General features: G+C 45.1%; 1 protein-coding gene and 1 pseudogene across 1 annotated transcript in view; both read left to right on the plus strand.

Annotated features, from left to right (window-relative positions):
• The first annotated feature begins 8,436 nt into the window (after positions 1 to 8,436).
• On the plus strand, positions 8,437 to 10,677 carry LOC105530480 (annotated as a pseudogene).
• Positions 10,678 to 13,117: 2,440 nt separating this feature from the next.
• Positions 13,118 to 18,636, plus strand: part of TDRD5 (tudor domain containing 5) — a 97,390-nt gene continuing 91,871 nt past the window's right edge. The window contains exons 1-4 of the mRNA XM_011968051.1: positions 13,118 to 13,620; positions 14,100 to 14,345; positions 14,952 to 15,359; positions 17,114 to 17,304. Coding sequence (XP_011823441.1) covers positions 14,114 to 14,345; positions 14,952 to 15,359; positions 17,114 to 17,304 — 831 coding nt within the window. The 5' untranslated portion in view covers positions 13,118 to 13,620; positions 14,100 to 14,113. The remainder of the gene's footprint in view (positions 13,621 to 14,099; positions 14,346 to 14,951; positions 15,360 to 17,113; positions 17,305 to 18,636) is intronic.

Below are 18,636 nucleotides of genomic sequence, written 5' to 3' on the forward strand. Positions count from 1 at the left end.
AAATATTTCTGAGGGAGAAAATGAAAATAATTTGGTAGTCTCATGGGGTTATGAAGTGGGGACCATGAAGGGATAGAGGACTTGAGAAAGATGGAGAGTTCAACCTTAATAGGCTGAGCAGCTGATCAGAAGTTACAGCTGCTTTGGTTGATCCACATCCCCTAACTCTTCTGCCCCCAAGCATCTTATGTTCCTACCCTCTTTGCTTTGAAATGCAGGTGTTGGCCTGTTAGGTGCAGGGATGAGATGAGACTTATTTAACTTCTCTCTCATTAATTCACTCCATAGATACTTAGTGAGCACCTACTACATGTATTGCACTGCTCACTCCTGAGGATTTAAAGGTAAGACATGGTGCATGCCCTTGAGGAGCGTATAGTATAACAGGGAGAGACAGATGTGTAAACAGACAAGTGTGATAAAGTGTGGTACATCTGGGTTTTTCAACCTCAGCACTACTGACATTTTGGACTGGATGATTCTTTGTCATGGAGGGCTGTCTTGTACATTGTAACAGCATCGTTAGTATCGCAGCATTGTTAGCCGAATCCCTGGCCTCTGCCAGATGCCTGTAGCACTTCATTCCTAGTTGTGGTGACCAAAATTATCTTCAGATATTGCCAAGTGTTTGCCCCGTGGCGTCAAACAAAATTGCTCCTGGTTGAGAACCACTCATCTATATGGTACTGTGAGAACACAAAGAAGGGAGTGAGTAACATTACCTGAGTGGAGTCAGAGGAGATCCAGTTTGGGCCATACTGGGATGAATAGGTGATACTCAGGCAGACTTTGAGAGCTGGGCCTTCCAGCCAGAGGAAACAGTACAAAATATAGCAGGTCAATCAGTGGCTTGACAAACTGGCAAAAGGAGGCCAGAGAGCTAGGCAGCCCAATAAATGAAAAGCCTTTTCATATAAGAGAATTATATATTTATGTTTAATTTCTATTTTATAAGAGAATTTATATTTTATCTTATTGCCAAAAGAAGCCATTGAAACATTATAAGCAAGGAAAATGGTAAGATCTGCAACTGAGAAGAGTCACTTTATGGACAAGGTGGAAGGTGAATTGAAATGGGAAGAGGATGGGCCGGGCCTGGTGACTCACGCTTGTAATCCCAGCACTTTGGGAGGGTAAGGCAGGCGGATCACGAGGTCAGGAGATTGAGACCATCCTGGCTAACACAGTGAAACCCCGTCTCTACTAAAAATACAAAAAAAAAGCAGCGGGGTGGGGTAGCAGGTGCCTGTAGTCCCAGCTACTCGGGAGGCTGAGGCAGGAAAATGGCGTGAATCCGGGAGGCAGAGCTTGCAGTGAGCCAAGATCATGCCACTGCACTCCAGCCTGGGTGACAGAGTGAGACTCTATCTCAAAAAAAAGAAGCAAAAGAAAAAGAAATGGGAAGAGGATGGAGGCAGAGAGACCAGTGAGGAGACTCTTGCAACAGTCCAGGTGAGAGGGAGGATATGAGTTATGTTTACAGGGACAAGTGATGACTCTCAGGACTCCAATCAAAGTGATTGGTGAATGGGGCTGACATCCAACTGAGGGAATACAAGAGAGGAAACAGATTTGTGTAAAGGTGGGTGGGCCAAGTTCAGCCTCAGAGGTATTGAGCTAGAAGTGTCTGCAGGTATTCTGTCTAGAAATGTACAGTGGGCAATGAAATATTTAGGTTTAAAGTTCAGGAGGGATTATGTTTCTGAAGCCAAGATCCTGACTCTTTCACTAGCTGCTGACTGTGGCTCCAGCATCCTGTGCTGGATTTTCAAAAGAAAAACACAGAAGAGGAAACAGCACATGGCGAAGTGATCCTGGCCAGCGATGGTTTCAATATACTTTATTATCTTTCTGGGTTTTTTTCCACTAAAGATACATTGCTGGGCTGGGTGCAGTGGCTAACGCCTGTAATCCCAGCACTTTGGGTGGCTGAAGCGGGTGGATCACGAGGTCAGGAGTTCAAGACCAGCCTGGCAAAGATGGTGAAACCCGTCTCTACTAAAAATACAAAAAATAATTAGCCAGGCATGGTGGCAGGTGCCTGTAATCCCAGCTACTCAGCAGGCTGAGGCAGAGAATTGCTTGAACCCGGGAGGCAAAGGTTGCAGTGAGTGAGCTGAGATTGCATCACTGCACTCCAGCCTCGGCGACAGAGCAAGACTCTGTCTCAAAAAAAAAAAAAAAAAAAAAAAGATACATTTCCTGTTTCTGGCTTGTGTGACCCTGAGGACTCTATTTTGTCCCTTTATAGTTCAGTGTTATGGAAGAGGTATGGTGGGGAGGGAAGGGATGCAGAGAGAAGAGGGGACAGATAGGGAGAGGGAGAGGGTGATCCTAGCGCAGTGCTTCCAGTCTTTTCCCATTCAAGGACAGAAAATGATACATTTGAATAGCATACTGGGGCAACTTGAGGGGATTTGAGGGTATCTGTATAGGGCTTGGTGAAAAAATTAGTTTTTGATATATAATCATAGTTTTAAAAAGTGTTAGGGATTCAATATCAGTAAACTAAATTTGTATACAAATATTTTAAAATTTTAAAATAGAATCTTGAGTTTGCTTCCATAGATATAAATTTTATGTTTGAAATGACTACATAAAATTCCTAATCAAAATTTTTTAAATGATGAACTCTAAATTTTTGTTACCATGAATAAGAAACGTGTTCCACAATTTTAAAAGCTTTAAAAATAATTTTTACAATCACTTAAAAATTTACAGCAGTTAAACTTAAAGAATCTAATTTCTGTCATCAACAAATGTAATTTTGATATTTCTTGTGATAATGTGAATGGGTGTCAAATCTAATCAACTTTTTCTTTAAACTTATTTCAAAATGGCCAGGTGTGGTGGCTCACGCCCGTAATCCTAGCACTTTGGGAGGCCAAGGCAGGCGGATCAGGAGGTCAGGAGATCGAGACCATCCTGGCTAACATCCTGGCTAACACCGTATCTACTAAAAATACAAAAAAAGTAGCCGGGCATAGTGGCACGCACCTGTAGTCTCAGCTACTTGGGAGGCTGAGGCGGGAGAATGGCTTGAACCCAGGAGGTGGAGGTTGCAGTGAGCTGAGATTGTGCCACTGCACTCCAGCCTGGGTGACGGTGTGAGACTCCATCTCAAAAATAAATAAATAAATAAATAAATAAATAAATAAATAAATAAATAAAATGTATTTCAAATAATAATGAGGCTGGGCACAGTGGTTCATGCCTGTAATCCCAGCACTTTGGGAGTCTCAGGCAAGAGGATCTCTTGAGCCCAAGAGTTTGAGACTAGCCTGGGCAACCTAGAAAGATCTCTGTCTCTATTTATAAATGAATGAACTGAATGAATGAGTGAGTGAAATAATGGATGAATGGATGGGAAAAGGAAAGGAAAAGAAAGGAAGGGAAAGAAGCTCTAGGGAGCCCAACACATGCATTATTAAGAGCTGTCGCAGTGCAGCTAGAGTAGACTCCCCACCCGTCTTTCTCTGCGCTGTGCAGTCTCCATGTGCAAGGGACCACAAACTTCACCCAGAAGTGAGGGCAGAAGCAGGTCCTTGACAGCGCTTAGCTTCTTGCAGCAGATCAGTGTGCTGGATGGCTTTTACCATGCCACCTGGAGGCCTGTGGCACGCCAGCCAATCCCACTTGGTTGCCTTCTAAAAAGTCTGGATGTAGGCTACTTTGGTCTGGAGGTTCCCGGCATCTCTCTAACCCCCAACCCTAAAGCTATCCCTATGGGCTGAGAAAATTAGTATTAGACTGCACACCTGTAATCGATTTGGGGCAACAGAGATGGGAAACTCCTCTACAGCATGCATCAGAATCACTTGGAGGGCCTGTTAAAGCAGAGATTGCTGGACTCATCCTCCCCACCCCTACTTTCTGATTCAGCAGGTTGAGTGAGGCCTGATCATGTGCATTTCTAGCCAGTTCCCAGGTGATGCTGTTGGTCCAGAACTATGCTTTGAGAGCCAGTATGATACAGGTTAAACAAAAGTGTTTTCTAAATACTCCATTTACAGCAGCCCCATTCTCACTGTCTTATTCTGGTTTATTTTTTGTAAGATCCTTTATCATTACTTGATGTCGTATGTTATATATTTTATCTGCTTAATGCTTGTCTTTGGTAATGTCCAGAAAAACAGAAACTTTGTTTTGCTTACTGTTGTAGTCCCATCTCTTAGGACAGTACTTGGCACACAGTAGGAGCTAAAAGATATTTGTTGCATGAATGAACGTGCCGTTTGGAAGGCATTAGCCAAAGCTAAAACTATGAGATTGAGAAAGCTGACCTAGGAAGAGGGGAATGGATAAAAAGGCAAAGAGCCGGCCGGGCATGGTGGCTCATGCCTGTAATCCCAGCACTTTGGGAGGCTGAGGCGGGCAGATCACCTGAGGTCAGGAGTTCGAGACCAGCCTGGTCAACATGGTGAAACCCCATCTCTACTAAAAATACAAAAATTAGCTGGGCGTAGTGGCAGGCGCCTGTAATCTTAGCTACTTGGGAGGCTGAGGCAAGAGGATCACTTGAACCTGGGAAGTGGAGGTTGCAGTGAGCCAAGATCGTACCATCGCACTCCAGCCTGGGGGACAAGAGTGAGACTTGCTCAAAAAAAAAAAAAAAAAAAAAGGCAAAGAACCAAGGACAGACCCTGTATTAAACATACATGGGCATTAACAGAATAACAAAAGCAGGAAATAGAGCAGAATGCTAGGAGCCAAGCCCAGAGCAACAGCGTCATAGAAACCCACAGAGGAGAGATTTTCAGAAAGGGAGGAGACACCAACAGTAAACAGCAGAGATCATGTAAGATGAAAAGTCTGTAAAACTTGTCAATTAGTAGGTTTGCCATTGATGATTTTGGTAAAAGAAAGATGTCCTGAGTAGCAGGCTAATTGCTATGGACTGAGTAGTGAATGGTGGATGAAAAGGTGGGAAAAAAACTGAGTGTAGATTGTTTAAGGATTTGGCCACAAAGGAAAGGCTGGAGTGGGAGGTAGTTCAAGAGAAAGTGTTTATTTCTCCTTCCTGCTATCTTTCTCCTCTCTCTGTGTCTGTGTTGTGTGTATGTAGGATCAGAGCATAATTTTATGCTATAGGAAAGTAGTCTGTGAAGAAGCATTGAATATACAGCATTGTGTAATAGTAACCAAAGGGTAAGGTCACGATCCTAGAGGAGCTAGGGGGGATAAAATCAAGAGTAGGATGAATGACCCCCTCACCCCCCGAGACCAGAAGGAAAGACATGATGGGGACTAGTTTAGAGGACTGGGCTGAAAGTTGAGGGGGTTCATGTATGAGAGCCTCCATTTACTCTGGGTGGTTTGGAGCAAAGTTATCTAGTGGTAGAGCAGGAGTAGGGTAAGAAATGTAAGAGCAAAGGCAAAGGCTTGGAGTCATTGCTGCAGGAAATAGACTTGAACAATGGCATCCGATGGACCCAAATTGGGGTTCTCTCTCTCTCTCTCTCTCTCAGCTGTTTTCTAGGGCAGGAATGCTGGGAGGAGCAGCTGCAAATTAAAATACACTCCCACAGGCAAGCAAGGATGGGAGGCAGTCATGTGGAGGGAGTTAATTACCAGAAGAACAGTGGGCTCCAGTCATCGTAATAGGCAGCAGGGTGGAAAACACATTGGTCTGGCCCAGGAGCTCTCTGGTTGTGGTTAAGTAATTTTAGGAACCCAAGGAATGAACTCAACAAATAACCCATTAAGTCTTTTTGGTTTATATAACAAAAACAAACCGGCCAGTGACTCACGCCTATAATCCCAGCATTTTGGGAGGCCAAGGTGGGAGCATTGCTTCAGTTCAGGAGTTTGAGACTAGCATCGACAACATAGCAAGACCCCTACCTCCCCCTCCAAAAAAAAGTTAAAAAAAAAAATTAGCTAAGTATGGTGGAGTATGCATGACTAGCTACTCAGGAGGCTGAGGAGGGAGGACTGCTTCAGCCCAGGAGTTCAGGTCTTCAGTGAGCTACGATCATGCCACTGCATTCCAGCCTGGACAACAGAGTGAGATCCTGTCTCTAAAGAAACCAAAAATCAACCCACAAAACACAGCTTTATGGCTGGGGAACAGAGGCCTCTCCTGAGCAAGAGAGATACAACTTGTCACCCTGTTACCAGCATTAAATCAGATCCCAGATCCACAGCCTTTTGAGCATAGCCCAAATATTCTTGAATGAGGACGCTGTGGAAATACTGTACCTAAGACTGCATGCAAACTTTCATCTCCTCAAAGAGTTTGTGCTCCCTTATAGGTAACTGCTCTGGAGAAAAGGAAATACTCAAACTTTTTAGTGAATATCATATGCAAATCCCAAACTAACACTAATTTCTGGGACCCAAAGTGTTGCTGTTTGCCATCAACATTTTGAGCTTATAGAGGTTGGATGACAAAAGAACTGAATTCTGGCCCAGGTTCTCCTTTGGGCAGGGCTAGCGGGACTGTGAATTCATCCTGCGGTTAAGGGCCCTAGTTGCCAAGTGAATAGCTGGAATAGGTAATCTTAGCAACTGGCAGAATTCCTACATTGGTACACTCACCCATGGTGTAAGGGCTATTCCGGTAGGATGTACCAAGTGGGGTGCCAAAACAGTACATCAAAAGCAATGCCATATTCCTGGAGAACTGCGGAGATACGTGTTACCATCAAAGGAGAGAAAGATACTACTGTGATGGTTCCCACCTCATTCCCGTTCACTTCACAGATCAGCTGCCACAGATGACTTACAGGTCTTGGTTACTGCAAACCCAATCAAGTGGGGACTCTAAGGGTAGTTACTGTTCCCACATGGAGTCTTTCTAATGAAGCAACTTCACACAGCCTCTGCCACTTGCTTTGCAGTTATTGATCTGGGATTTAACTCCAGAATATCTTTGTAAAAACTCTCTCTTTTTTATATTATGCACCAATAACTTTTTGATTCAATAATATATTTTATGTTTTTATTGACTATCACTCATATATTCTGGTTCACATCTGTATATGAGTTTCTTCACTTTAAAATGGGCGTCATAATTGTACCTTTTTCAGAGTTACTGGGAAGAAAATGAGATAATCTGTGTAGAGCGCACATAGTATGTGCTCAATGTCTGTTGCCTCATCTATTTGGGGATGAGAATCTGGGACATCTTTTTTGTAATTCGTTGTTCATTCTGCAGGAGTCACTTTCAAGTCATTCAGTGAGATGATGAACCTTCTGAATCGTTTCATGTCTGAGGATGTTTTTATTTTCTCTCACTTCACTGTTGGTTACCCTAAAGGATTCCAGAGTTAGCCCTGAAGATACTGCCATTGAGAAATTCAAGGGCAAACTAATTTCCATTGTTTTATAGGTAACGTTTCCATATAAAAATCTCTTGATTCTCTTTCTCTTATAGTTTACCTAGGACAAGATCTTTTTTCATTAATTATTCTGAGAACTCTGAGTGGGCCCTTTTAATAAGACGTGTTTTGGTGCAAATTTGGGACATTTTCTTCTTTTTAACTCCCCAACCCTCACCATCATTCTTGCTGGTTTTCGTATCTACAATTTTTGTCATTCAAATGTTGCAAGGTTTAGATCCATTTTCCATGTCTTATAATTTTCCTTTTTGTTAATTTGCTGTTCAGCCCTGCCCATTCTGCTATAAGCCAGTCCATAAGTCTTATTTTCTATCTTTCAGGGATTCCTCAATATTCCTGGCTCATTGATGGAACATTTTGTTCCCTTGGCTGGAAAAAAAAAAAAAAAAAGCATTATGTCTTCAGATTTAAGAAAGAAGGCCGAGGCCAGGCGCCCGGAGAGGCGCAGCCACACAGACCGGGGATCAGCCCTCGGCCCTTGGCCCCCGGCCCCGGCGCTCGGGGCTCGGAGTTCGGAGCTCAGCGGATGCCAGGGCTTTTAATGGCTGCTCGGCGGAGCCGGGCCTAGGGCTGGAAAGAGGCTGCGTCACAGGAAGGCGCCCCAGCGAGCCTCCTCCTGGGCCAGTCACGCCAGCCGCGGGGCGCTCCAGGTGGGGGCAGTGGGGGCGCGCTTCCCCCTGGTGACGTACTGACCCGGGACGCTGGGGTCCGATCGCTCGCAGCAGGCTTGCCGGCCGCTGGTCCGGGCTATGAATTGAGACCACCGCGCCTGCTACGCCCATGCCTTTCTTCTCTAGCCTCCTCCGCCCGCCGCCCGGGGGCCGCCTTCCTGGGGGGATGCTGGCTCCGGGCGTGGCGCCTGCACCATAAACTACCGGCAGCAGCTGGCCAACTCGGCTGCTATCCGGGCCGACATCCAGCGCTTCCAGTGGGTCCACCACAACGTCTACTCCACCTGTGAGCTGCTGGGGTGCGTGGAGGAGCCGGTGCTGCAGAACCAGATCTGGGAGCACGTCATTGCCATGGAAGATGCCTTTGTGAACAGCTAGGAACGGACGCCGAGTCTGTCCGTCCCGGAGCTCAAAGTGGTGGCAGGTTCAAGAAAGAGATTGTTGTTGATGGACAGAGCTATCTGCTGCTGATTAGTGACGAAGGGGACCCCCCACGGAGGCGCAGTTTGCCATGTGGGTGGACGCAGTTATATTTGTCTTCAGCTTGGAGGATGAAATAAGTTTCCAGACGTTTACTACAGTCAAATGGCCAACTATCGGAACATGAGCGAGACTCCTCTGGTTCTGGTGGGAACCCAGGATGCCATAAGTTTCACTAACCCGAGGGTCATTGATGATGCCAGGGCAAGGAAGCGCTTCAATGGCCTGAAGCGGTGCACGTACTACGAGACGTGTGCTATGTACCGGCTGAACGTGGAGAGGGACTTCCAGGAGGTTGCCCAGAAGATTGTTGCCACAGGGAAGAAGCAGCAGTTGTCCATAGGACCCCGCAAGTCGCTGCCCAATTCTCCAAGCCATTCCGCCATCTGTTCTGCACAGGTGTCCCCCATGCACATCAGCTAGATAAATAATGGAGGTGGGAATTTAAGTGACTATTCCTTCTCCATTCCATAGACCCCCAGCACCAGCCAGAAGGAACTTCAGATGGATGTTCCTCCCACTGCCAACACGCCCATGCCCCTAAGCAGTCCAAGCGGGGGTCCAACCGGTTCACCTCTCAGAACGGGGGCGACCCAAAGAGAAGAAAGGCCTGGAGAGTCGTGCGTACAGCATCAGGAGCAGCCAAGCCACGCCAATTATACAGGGCATGCTGTTGAAGCAAAGTGGCAAATCGTTGAATAAAGAATGGAAAAAGAAATATGTCACCCTGTGTGACAATAGTGTGCGAACCTATCATCCAAGTTTACATGATTACATGCAGAATGTTCATGGTAAGGAGATTGACCTTCTGAGAACTACCATGAAAGTCCCAGGGAAGAGGCTCCCCTAAGCCACGTCGGCCTGCATGCCCATCTCCAGGTCTAAAACCAATGGCCTATCAAGTACATGAGGAGTTTACACATCTCATTCAATTCAGGGAATGTCACTAGTGCATCTGGGTCTCAGATGGCAAGCAGCATCAGCCTGGTCTCCTTCAACAGCCAACCAAATGGCATGCACCAGCGCTCCTACTCAGTCTCCAGAGTCAACCAGTGGAGTGAGGCTACAGTCATTACAAACTTGGCCATCAGCAGGGACATGGGGCTGGGTGACTCCGTATGCTCCAACCCCAGTAACTCCAGCACCACCAGCCCACCTCCCCTCATGCCAACAGAAAGAAGCAATGTAGGCAGAAAACCACCAGCAACTTCAAAGCTGATGGCCTGTCCGACACTACCAAAGAACAAGAAAACTTTGAGTTTATCATTGTGTCCCTCACTGGCCAAACGTGGCACTTTGAAACCACGACGAATGAGGAGTGGTACACCTGGGTCCAAGCCATCAAGTGCCAGATCCTGGTCAGCCTGGCGAGCCTGCAGTCGTGCAAGAGCAGCAAGAACAAGTCCCAGCTGATGAACCAGAGCGAGGCCATGGCCCTGCAGTCAATCCGACACATGCACGGGAACTCCTACTGTGTGGACTGTGAGACCCAGAATCCTAACTGGGCCAGTTTGAACTTGGGAGCGCTCGTGTGCATCAAGTGCTTAGTGATCCATTGGAATCTTGGCACCCACCTTTCCTGAGTCTGATCTCTGGACCTGGATGACTGGCCAGTTGAGCTTATCAAGATGATGTCATTCATTGGGAATGAGATACTCAACAACGTCTGGGAAGAGAGCAGCCAGGGGTGGACAAAACCCTCAGTAGACTCCACAAGGGGAAAGAAGGAACAGTGGATTCATGCCAAGTATGAGCAGAAGCTCTTCCTGGCCCCGCTACCCTGCACGGAGCTGTCCCTGGGCCAGCACCTGCTGTGGGCCACCACAGACGAGGACCTGTGAACAGCCATCCTGCCGCTGGTGCACGGCTCCTGGGACGAGGTGAAAGAAACCTTTGGGGAGGGAGACAGAGACAGCTGCACTGTACTGCATCTGACCTGCCGCAAGGGAAATGTGGTCCTGGCGCAGCTCCTGATCTGGTACAGGGTGGACATCATGGTCCGAGATGCCCATGGGAACACAGCGCTGGCCTACACCTGGCAGGCCTCCAGGCAGGAATGCATCAATGTGCTGCTGGAGTATGGCTGCCCCGACGAGCGCTGAGTGCTCATGGCTACCCCTAACCTGTCCAGGAGAAACAATAACCGGAACAACAGCAGCGGGAGGGTAGCCACCATCATCTGAGGAACAGTCGTGCCTGCCTGCCCGCCATACCCGGGATGCGGCAGCATTGCAGCATACTCACTTGGAAGTCGCAACACGTGAGTCCTGTCGCATCCCCTCCTCTTCCTGGTGGTTCCTCCTCCCACCCACCTACCCTCACCCCAAACAAAATCACAAAACCTGGACATCCTCAAGGGGTGAAGAGGCGGCTGGGAGACTGCAGAAGCAGCTCCTTTGCATAAACTCCCCTAAACCACAAGCAGGAGAGAGCGACAGGCCTTGGCTCTTTGATGATAGCACACAGCACAGGACCCTTGTCCTGGTGGCACAAGGGATGTGGATCTGAGGGGGAGAGGAGGTGAGGAACAAGGAGAAGGGGCAACTTTCCTTAACTGGCAGTTAAGCACATCAGTACATTTCACCTCTACCAAATGGAACACTTGGATTCCATCTCTTCTCTGAGGAGCTTGATGGCATAAATCAGAAGCAAGTACAGAGTTTGTCAGGTTTGAAGCCCTTATCATGGTATGTGTCAAATCAGTTGTAGGTAATCTGTCCAGGGAGAATACTGGCTTCATTACACTTGTGTAGTTGAGTTCTTCCAGCATTACTGCTGTTTAATAGAAGATGATTGGTCATCACCAAGGAGAAAGCATATTAGCCAAGGAGGTAGTTATGCAGCATGCTCTGGTGCTTACCACGTTGTGATCGCAATACTCTTAGAAGCATCATATTATTCCAGACATGTTCTTTCAAGCCCCTGGAGTCCTCCTTTCTAAATCACTGTCATAATTTAGTATCTGTTGAATTTTTCAGTTCAAAGGAAATGAGTTGCCGACTAACTTTCTTTTGACTGCGGTCTCCTTGGTACAAAAACAAAATGGGAAAAATAAGAATAACTCAGAAATTCAAAAGGAAATCACAAATTCAGCTAATAATAGCATTTTGAGTATATTTTGTAAACTAAATAAACACACAAAAGGCTATTTTTTCCCAACCATAAGAGATATTTTCTGTCCTTTTGCCGAGGTGGATGTGTTAGTCTCAGGCCTTCCTGGGCCACATTGCCCAACCCACACGGGCGTCTGTATTATGTGTTTAGTTAAGATGTGTGAAAATATATTTGAATAAAAGAAGTTCATAAATATATATTGATTTGTTTTACAGACAAATGGCACCTCTCTTAATTTATGAATTGAACTGGATGTGAACTAATAATGTGCAACTAGTTAAACTAGTTAAGAGGGTTACAGATCATTGTACATGGAAAATATTCCCAGCAGTAAACACTTCCATTAATGTGATCTACAGCTTTTAAAAAGGAGCATCTCAGAATAAGACGGTGGTACAATTTGCTTATTAAAATTGAGAAAAAAAAAAGACACACTGGAATACATTAGAAAGGGAAAAGAAGGAATGTGATTTCTCATGATTGAAAGCATGATTTAGATCGGATACGGCTTTTGCTAACTAAGACCAAGGGGCTCTGGCAAGACGGGGTGGTTTTTCCGAATGCCAACCCGAGGTGCCTTACAAAGGCAGCTGCCGATAGTTCTGTGGCACAGACTGGCTCCTGAGAACCCAGACGACCTTGACCCGGCACCCCCACCCTCCATGCCAGTACCTCGCCTGATTTCCATCGCCACGGTATCTGGCCGCTTCAGACATCAGTGGGGGTAGTCAAACGTAGTCAGCCAAACCATGGCATCCCTTAGGTTAAAAGAAAACGGGGTAGCTTTGCCCAGAGCCTATTGGCACTGTGTGGGGGGGGGGTGGAGAGAGAAGGGTTGTCACGATGGAAGACGAGGACACTAGTCTTATGTAGCACAGAAACACGAAGCCACACGCGCTGGCACAGCCTCCGAGGTGTTCCTTGCTCTCGTATATTAAACCTTACATTTTATAGGGGAAAAAAAAAGAAGGAAGATAAGGTCGTTGTGTGTGCTCAAGCCTCTTTGTTGGTTCAAATTATTTGGTTATTTTGGTCTGTCTTGTTTCTTTAATTAGACTGTACATTTTAAGGTACAAGCCTTTCTATTATACAATGCCTCCCTATTCTGTATCTCTTAAACTACTGTTTTCTGGTTTTCGAGGACTTTGTAAATCTGGCTTATTCTACCAAACCAACAAATATATCCAGATAAATCTCCAGTTGCACCTAGAATGTTGTCCACTCATTTAAAAAGGTCTCCTAGCCCCACTCATTCCTTCATCAGGGAGCCAGACTTGCATTGAGCTCTGCAGGGATTCTCCACCAAGAATCAGAATTGTCTGTGATTTTCCTCAAATGAATCCAGAGCTATTGAATGAGAATCTCTGCTTATCAGACCCGTGCATCCTTTTCTCCTCTTAAATAGTCCCGCAGGTGATTCTGAGGCCCACACGGTCCGCTTCCCTCCCTGCGCCCGGCCGGGCCCCCGCTCTGGAGGTGGTTGGATTGGTCTAAGTGCTGTAGCCCCACCTTCTCAACACTTCGGAGGAGGTAGGCGCCTGGGATCCTGGAAGGCGGCCCGCCTCTGCAGCCCGGCCCAGCGGCTCCTGAGACTGGGGCGGACCTCACACCTGACTCCCGAGCGGCTAATCCTGCCCAACCGTCCCACCCGCCACGTGCCCTCGGGGCTGGAACGCTGCGCCCGGGGTCGGCCTCCCGGTCAGGGGGCGCCGGTGCGCAGGCGCGCGGGGCGGCCGTCGCAGCTACCTTCCTGCGCCGCTTCCGAGAGGGCGTCCTAGTCTCTACCCGGCCCGCAACGGCAGTGTTGGCGTCAGGGCGCGGTGGGGGCAAGACGGGTGACGGGCAGCTGGGCGGTGCCGGGCCGAGAAAGGCGCCTCACCTGGCGCCTCTCGCCTTCCCTTTCACCTCAGGTTGCAGAGAGCCGCCAGGGCAGGTGGAAGGGCCACGCCCCGCTCCCGCGAGGGGCACCGAGAGATGCTGGGGGAGGGGCAGGGACCCCAACCCTAGACCAGGTAGGCGGCGGGCGAAGATTGGCGATACCTTCAGGTAAGAGGGAGCGGAGAGCACCCCCTCGGCTTGGGGTGCCGGAGGTGTGCGGCGGGAGCCTTTCCGTGGGGCCCTCGCGCTGCAGGGCGGAGGCGGCATTGCGTTGGCCTCAGTTCCTGGTCCTGGTTCCCGAGGAGCCCCTGAAGGCTTCACATAGGAAGTTTGCGTTGGAGTCGAACACCCCACAGGAACCCCAGTTAACGCTTCCCCATGGCCAGGGGCAGAGTTCTTGACACCTGTAGCTTAATCAACGCAGGTGGAGATTCAGGGCTTGAATCGCCCGGCCACGTGCAATCCGCAAGACACCCTCTGGGTACTGCTTCTGCCTTATTACCCTTAACACAGGCGTCTCAGTTATTTGTATCCCACTGTTGGTTGTTTTAAAAAAAAATCTTTTTTCATGGGTTTGCCCCCTTTTCCTCATGAGCTGCGTTTCTGTCTTCAGTCCTGTAGGACACAATGTCTGAACAAGAGCGTGTACAGGAATGTCTGCGGAAGGAAATAAGATCACTTCTCATTTCCACCAAAGATGGTTTGAGCCCACAGGAGTTGGAGAAGGAGTACCTTTTGATGGTTGGCAACCATCTACCACTCCGAATCCTTGGGTATCGGTCCACTATGGAGCTGGTATTGGACATGCCTGATGTTGTTAGTGTCTGCCATGGTGCAGGTGGTACTGTAATACTGAAAGGTAGGTTTAAGATTTTTGAAGGTCTGTAAACTTTGTAATAAAAACAATTGCTTAGTAAATAATTATTCTAGTTCTGCAGTTATTTATGCATCCCAGCCAGTGGATTTTAATTTGGCGGGGGAGGGAGACTCATAGGTGCTTTTGAGGTTGTGGGCAAAGTTAGAACCTCTGCAAAATGAACCATTCCCCAGACAATCGTGCACTCACAAAAACTACACTTTTACATGTGATTTCAGGTTATTGGACCTTAAGTCGGGAGAGATAAAAAAAGAACTTCTTAATTATAAAAACATGTTTTAAATTCCGTGAAGCACAAGAAAAAACTGTTGTAGGGAAGTTTGCACTTCATCCCAAGGGTTTCAGATCTGTCAGGAGTCAATTAGTTGTAGTAATAACACATTAAGTTATCTTTTCTTCAGCTGGTAGAAGAGCTAGCAAGCTGTTGCCTAAATTGCAAGAAATCGAGGAATCAAGAGTTACTGTTTATCGTGCTGCCTGGGTAAACAGCTCCTTGGAGAGTTAAAAACTATAAACACAGATACTAAGGATAAAAAAGGGAGTAAGTTTTCTACCTAAATATGATTTCTTTTCTTCACATCTCCTTAGCCATTCCAGATGAATCTACCAAAGGAATAGCAAGTTTAGTTGCAAAACAGAGGAGCAGCCATAAGGTTCGAAACTCCATGCATAAGGGAAGACCTAGTATTTATTCTGGACCAAGATCTCATCGGCGAGTACCTTACCGAGGAAGAGTTGCCCCTATTCTTCCAGCTGTTGTGAAGAGTGAGTTGAAGGACCTGTTGGCGTTATCTCCTGTTCTCCTTTCTGATTTTGAAAAGGCATTTGCCAAAAGATTTGGACGATCATTCCAGTACATGCAATATGGATTTCTCTCTATGTTTGAAGTGCTGAATGCAGCTTCAGATGTCATTTCTGTAGAGCAGACCAGAGCAGGTTCTTTGTTGATGCTAAAGAAGAATGTAACAGAGGAAAAGCAGAGAGGATGTCCAGCAGGTATGCATGTGAGCAAGTGTTGGAGCAGTCCTGGCACATAAAGGGGTGTGTAATGGCTAAGGTCCATGAGTTTGTTAGAGTTGTAGCCTGGCTCTACTACTTGCTAGCTCAGTGGTCCCGGGCAAACTGTTCAATCTACTTAAATCTACTTAAACCTTAGTTTCCTCATCTTTAAAATAGAAATAACAATGTTTGCCTCTCGGGGTTGTGTTGAGGACCTTACATGAGGTGAGTTCTGTAAAGTCTCTGGCATTTAGTAAGCTGATAATAAGTGGTAGCTGTTATTATTTTAAAAACTACAAGATCAGCTCTCTCTATAACACTGTAAGTGAACTTTACATGAATGTGTTCATGTAAATAAGCTATATGGAAAATGAAAAGTTAAAATATTTAAATGATTAGCCTTAACCCTGCTAATCTTTGCCATCACTGGGGCTTATCCTAGGGGACACTTTGGTAATTTTTGTGGTGTAATAATAACCAGCTTATCTGTATAGCATTTTACCTTGCATTCTCATTACCGTACTAGGTAGGGTAGGTAACCGTGTCTTATAGATAAGGAAATCAAAGCTCAGGAAAATTAAATGGCTTTTCCAAAGCCACATGGCTGGAAAAGTGGTACAGCTAGAGTTAGATACCCAGCTGTTATTGCTGCCCATGCAGTGAGTTTCTGCCCAGCTGCTGTGTACATTAAAGGCTCAAGAGACCGATGTGACCATCTGTATAGTATCTCCCTTGACAATATATGGTTTCTACACTGAGCATAGCCGGAGCCTACTTGGGAGCATTCTGTGCCTATTTCAGTGATTTTCTTTTTCTCTAAAATCTGTATTTAGATTAACGTAGGTGAACCATGAGGATGTGTCGCATGTTTATAAACCAATATTTACACTGTGCTGGGTGATGTAGTTTGAGGATATGAGGATATACTTGGATAGGGAAGGCTCTGGAGGCCAGTAAGTGTTTCAAGGCTAGCTCTCAACTTTATCAGTATTCTTGAAGTCCTAAAACTTGGAAGGACTAACTCATACTATTAAATGTGCAAGAGGTTGAGTTGTAGAAAGCACTTTACCAATTTATTGAGTAGTGGGGGGTGAATATTCCTTTCCAGTGATTTTGTTCATGTTCTCCATCCATGGTTCCTACTTCTATCGTCAGGATATCTTGAAGTCAACTGGTGGGGTTTTGTTTTGTTTTGTTTTGTTTATGAACTTGGCCTTAGGGTAAAGAAAGAGCTAGGCTGTGGTGAAGTCTGTTGCTGTATCTTTCATGTCATACAACAGAATACACCTCTCCAGTGGTATTCCCCCTTCCTACAAATCTTGAAGAATTTATACTTTATTCTGTAGCTTTTCATCCTCCCAGAACTGTGGTACTACTAGTGGTTTTCCAGTTTGAAAAGCATAGTGCTAAGCAGGCTCCTTGGAGACTTTTTTGTCTCCTAAATAGGATACAGCTTTTTACGTATTGAATCCCACCTCTCTGTAATTATATTCAGGTGACCTTAAGTGGACTTTTAGATAGCCCCAACCTTTTTGGTAACAGTTATGATCTCTGTCTTCCTCTATGGATGACTAATAACTTATACTATATGTAAGTTTTGGCTTGATATAAAATTGTAAGCTTTCTTTTATTAATTTTTACTTCTAAGTTGAAGGCAATTAGCTCACAGTAGCCTCTATATGTAGCCACCAGAAAATGAAATAGAAGGTGCTAGTGACAATTTTTCTCTCTTCTTCTATTACTCACAAAAGGTAAAATTTTTACCCAGCCATTTAGAATGAAACAAGGGTCATACTCCGCAGGCTTTCCGGTAGCAAAGGCATGCTTTTCACAACCCACTTCAAACATGGAACCACAGAAGCAAATAATGAGCATGGAAAAGACTTCCAAGTTAAATGTAGTGGAGACTTCAAGGCTGAATCATACTGAAAAATTAAACCAGGTGAGAGATAAGAATTTGGAGATATAAATATACGATGTTTTTAAATTCAGTGGTGTTAACACTTTGATCTGATAGAAAAGTTGACCTTTTAAAAACTGAAGTCATTCAGTTATTTCAGATTTGACTAAGCATTTCCTATGGTTCTGTAGATTAGTAAGCAGTGAGAAGTGGAGTGAAAGAAGAGTACAATTGTATCAACTCCACGGTTTCCACTATTTTCTGCAAATGACTCCCAACTCCCAAACCTGTATCTCTGGTTCCAGTTCCTCACCAAAGTTACAGAAGCATATTTGTAATTTACCTCATGAATATCTTCTGAATGGCTGCTCCTGAGCATAATAATCCTGGTATTTTTCTGTGACTGTAAATGCTGAAGGACTTTGAATAAAATCTATTAGAATATAACCGATAAATGCCTGGCTAAATCATCATGTTAACAACTTAAGTTAGAGCTCAGAACTAGTACATGGACATTAAGTTCAAAACATGAAAATGCCTGATTTCTACTAAAATTAGCTTTAGTAACATAATTTACATGTAGTAAAATTTACTCATTTTAACCGTACAGTTTGAGTTTTGATTAATATATAATTATGTAATCACCATCAAAATAAAAAACAGAACGTTTCCATTACCCCCAAAAAAGCTCCTTCATGCCACTTTTGTAGTTTTTTTCCCCAACTGCAGCCACAGACTACCACTGCTTTCTATGATTTTGACTTTCCAGGAATTTCATATAAATGGAATCAAACAGTATCTAAGCTTTTGTGTTTGGCTTTTTTAACTTAGTAGAATACCTCTGAGGCTCATCCAAAATGTATATATCAGTAATTTGTTCCTTTTTCTCGTTTGATATTAGTCCATTATACAGATACACCTAAATTTGTTATCCCTTCCCCATTAGATGACATTTGGGTTATTTCTTCTTTGATCCTTTACTTATAAAGCCGCTATCAATATTTGCATACATCTTGTATGGACATAGTTCATTTCTCTTGTGTAAATACCTAGGAGTTGGATTACTGCATCATATATAGTAAGTGTATGTTAATAAGAAATTGCCACTGTTTTCCAAAGTGGCTGTATGACTTTCCTTTCCCATGAAATATGTATAAGAGTTGTAGTTGTTACACATCTTTGTTAACATTTGGGATTGTCAGTTTTAAAAATATTAACCATTTGAGTGGGTGTGTAGTGCTATCTCATGGTTTTAAGTTGAATCATAATAATATAATGATAATGTTGAACATCTTTTCACATGCGTGTTTGCCATTTGCATTTCCTTTTTGAAGTGTCTATTCAAATATTTTGCCAGTTTTATAAAACTGTGTT

This window comes from Mandrillus leucophaeus, unplaced genomic scaffold (genome assembly GCF_000951045.1).
Source record: "Mandrillus leucophaeus isolate KB7577 unplaced genomic scaffold, Mleu.le_1.0 Scaffold825, whole genome shotgun sequence".
NCBI classification, from domain to species: Eukaryota; Metazoa; Chordata; class Mammalia; order Primates; family Cercopithecidae; genus Mandrillus; species Mandrillus leucophaeus.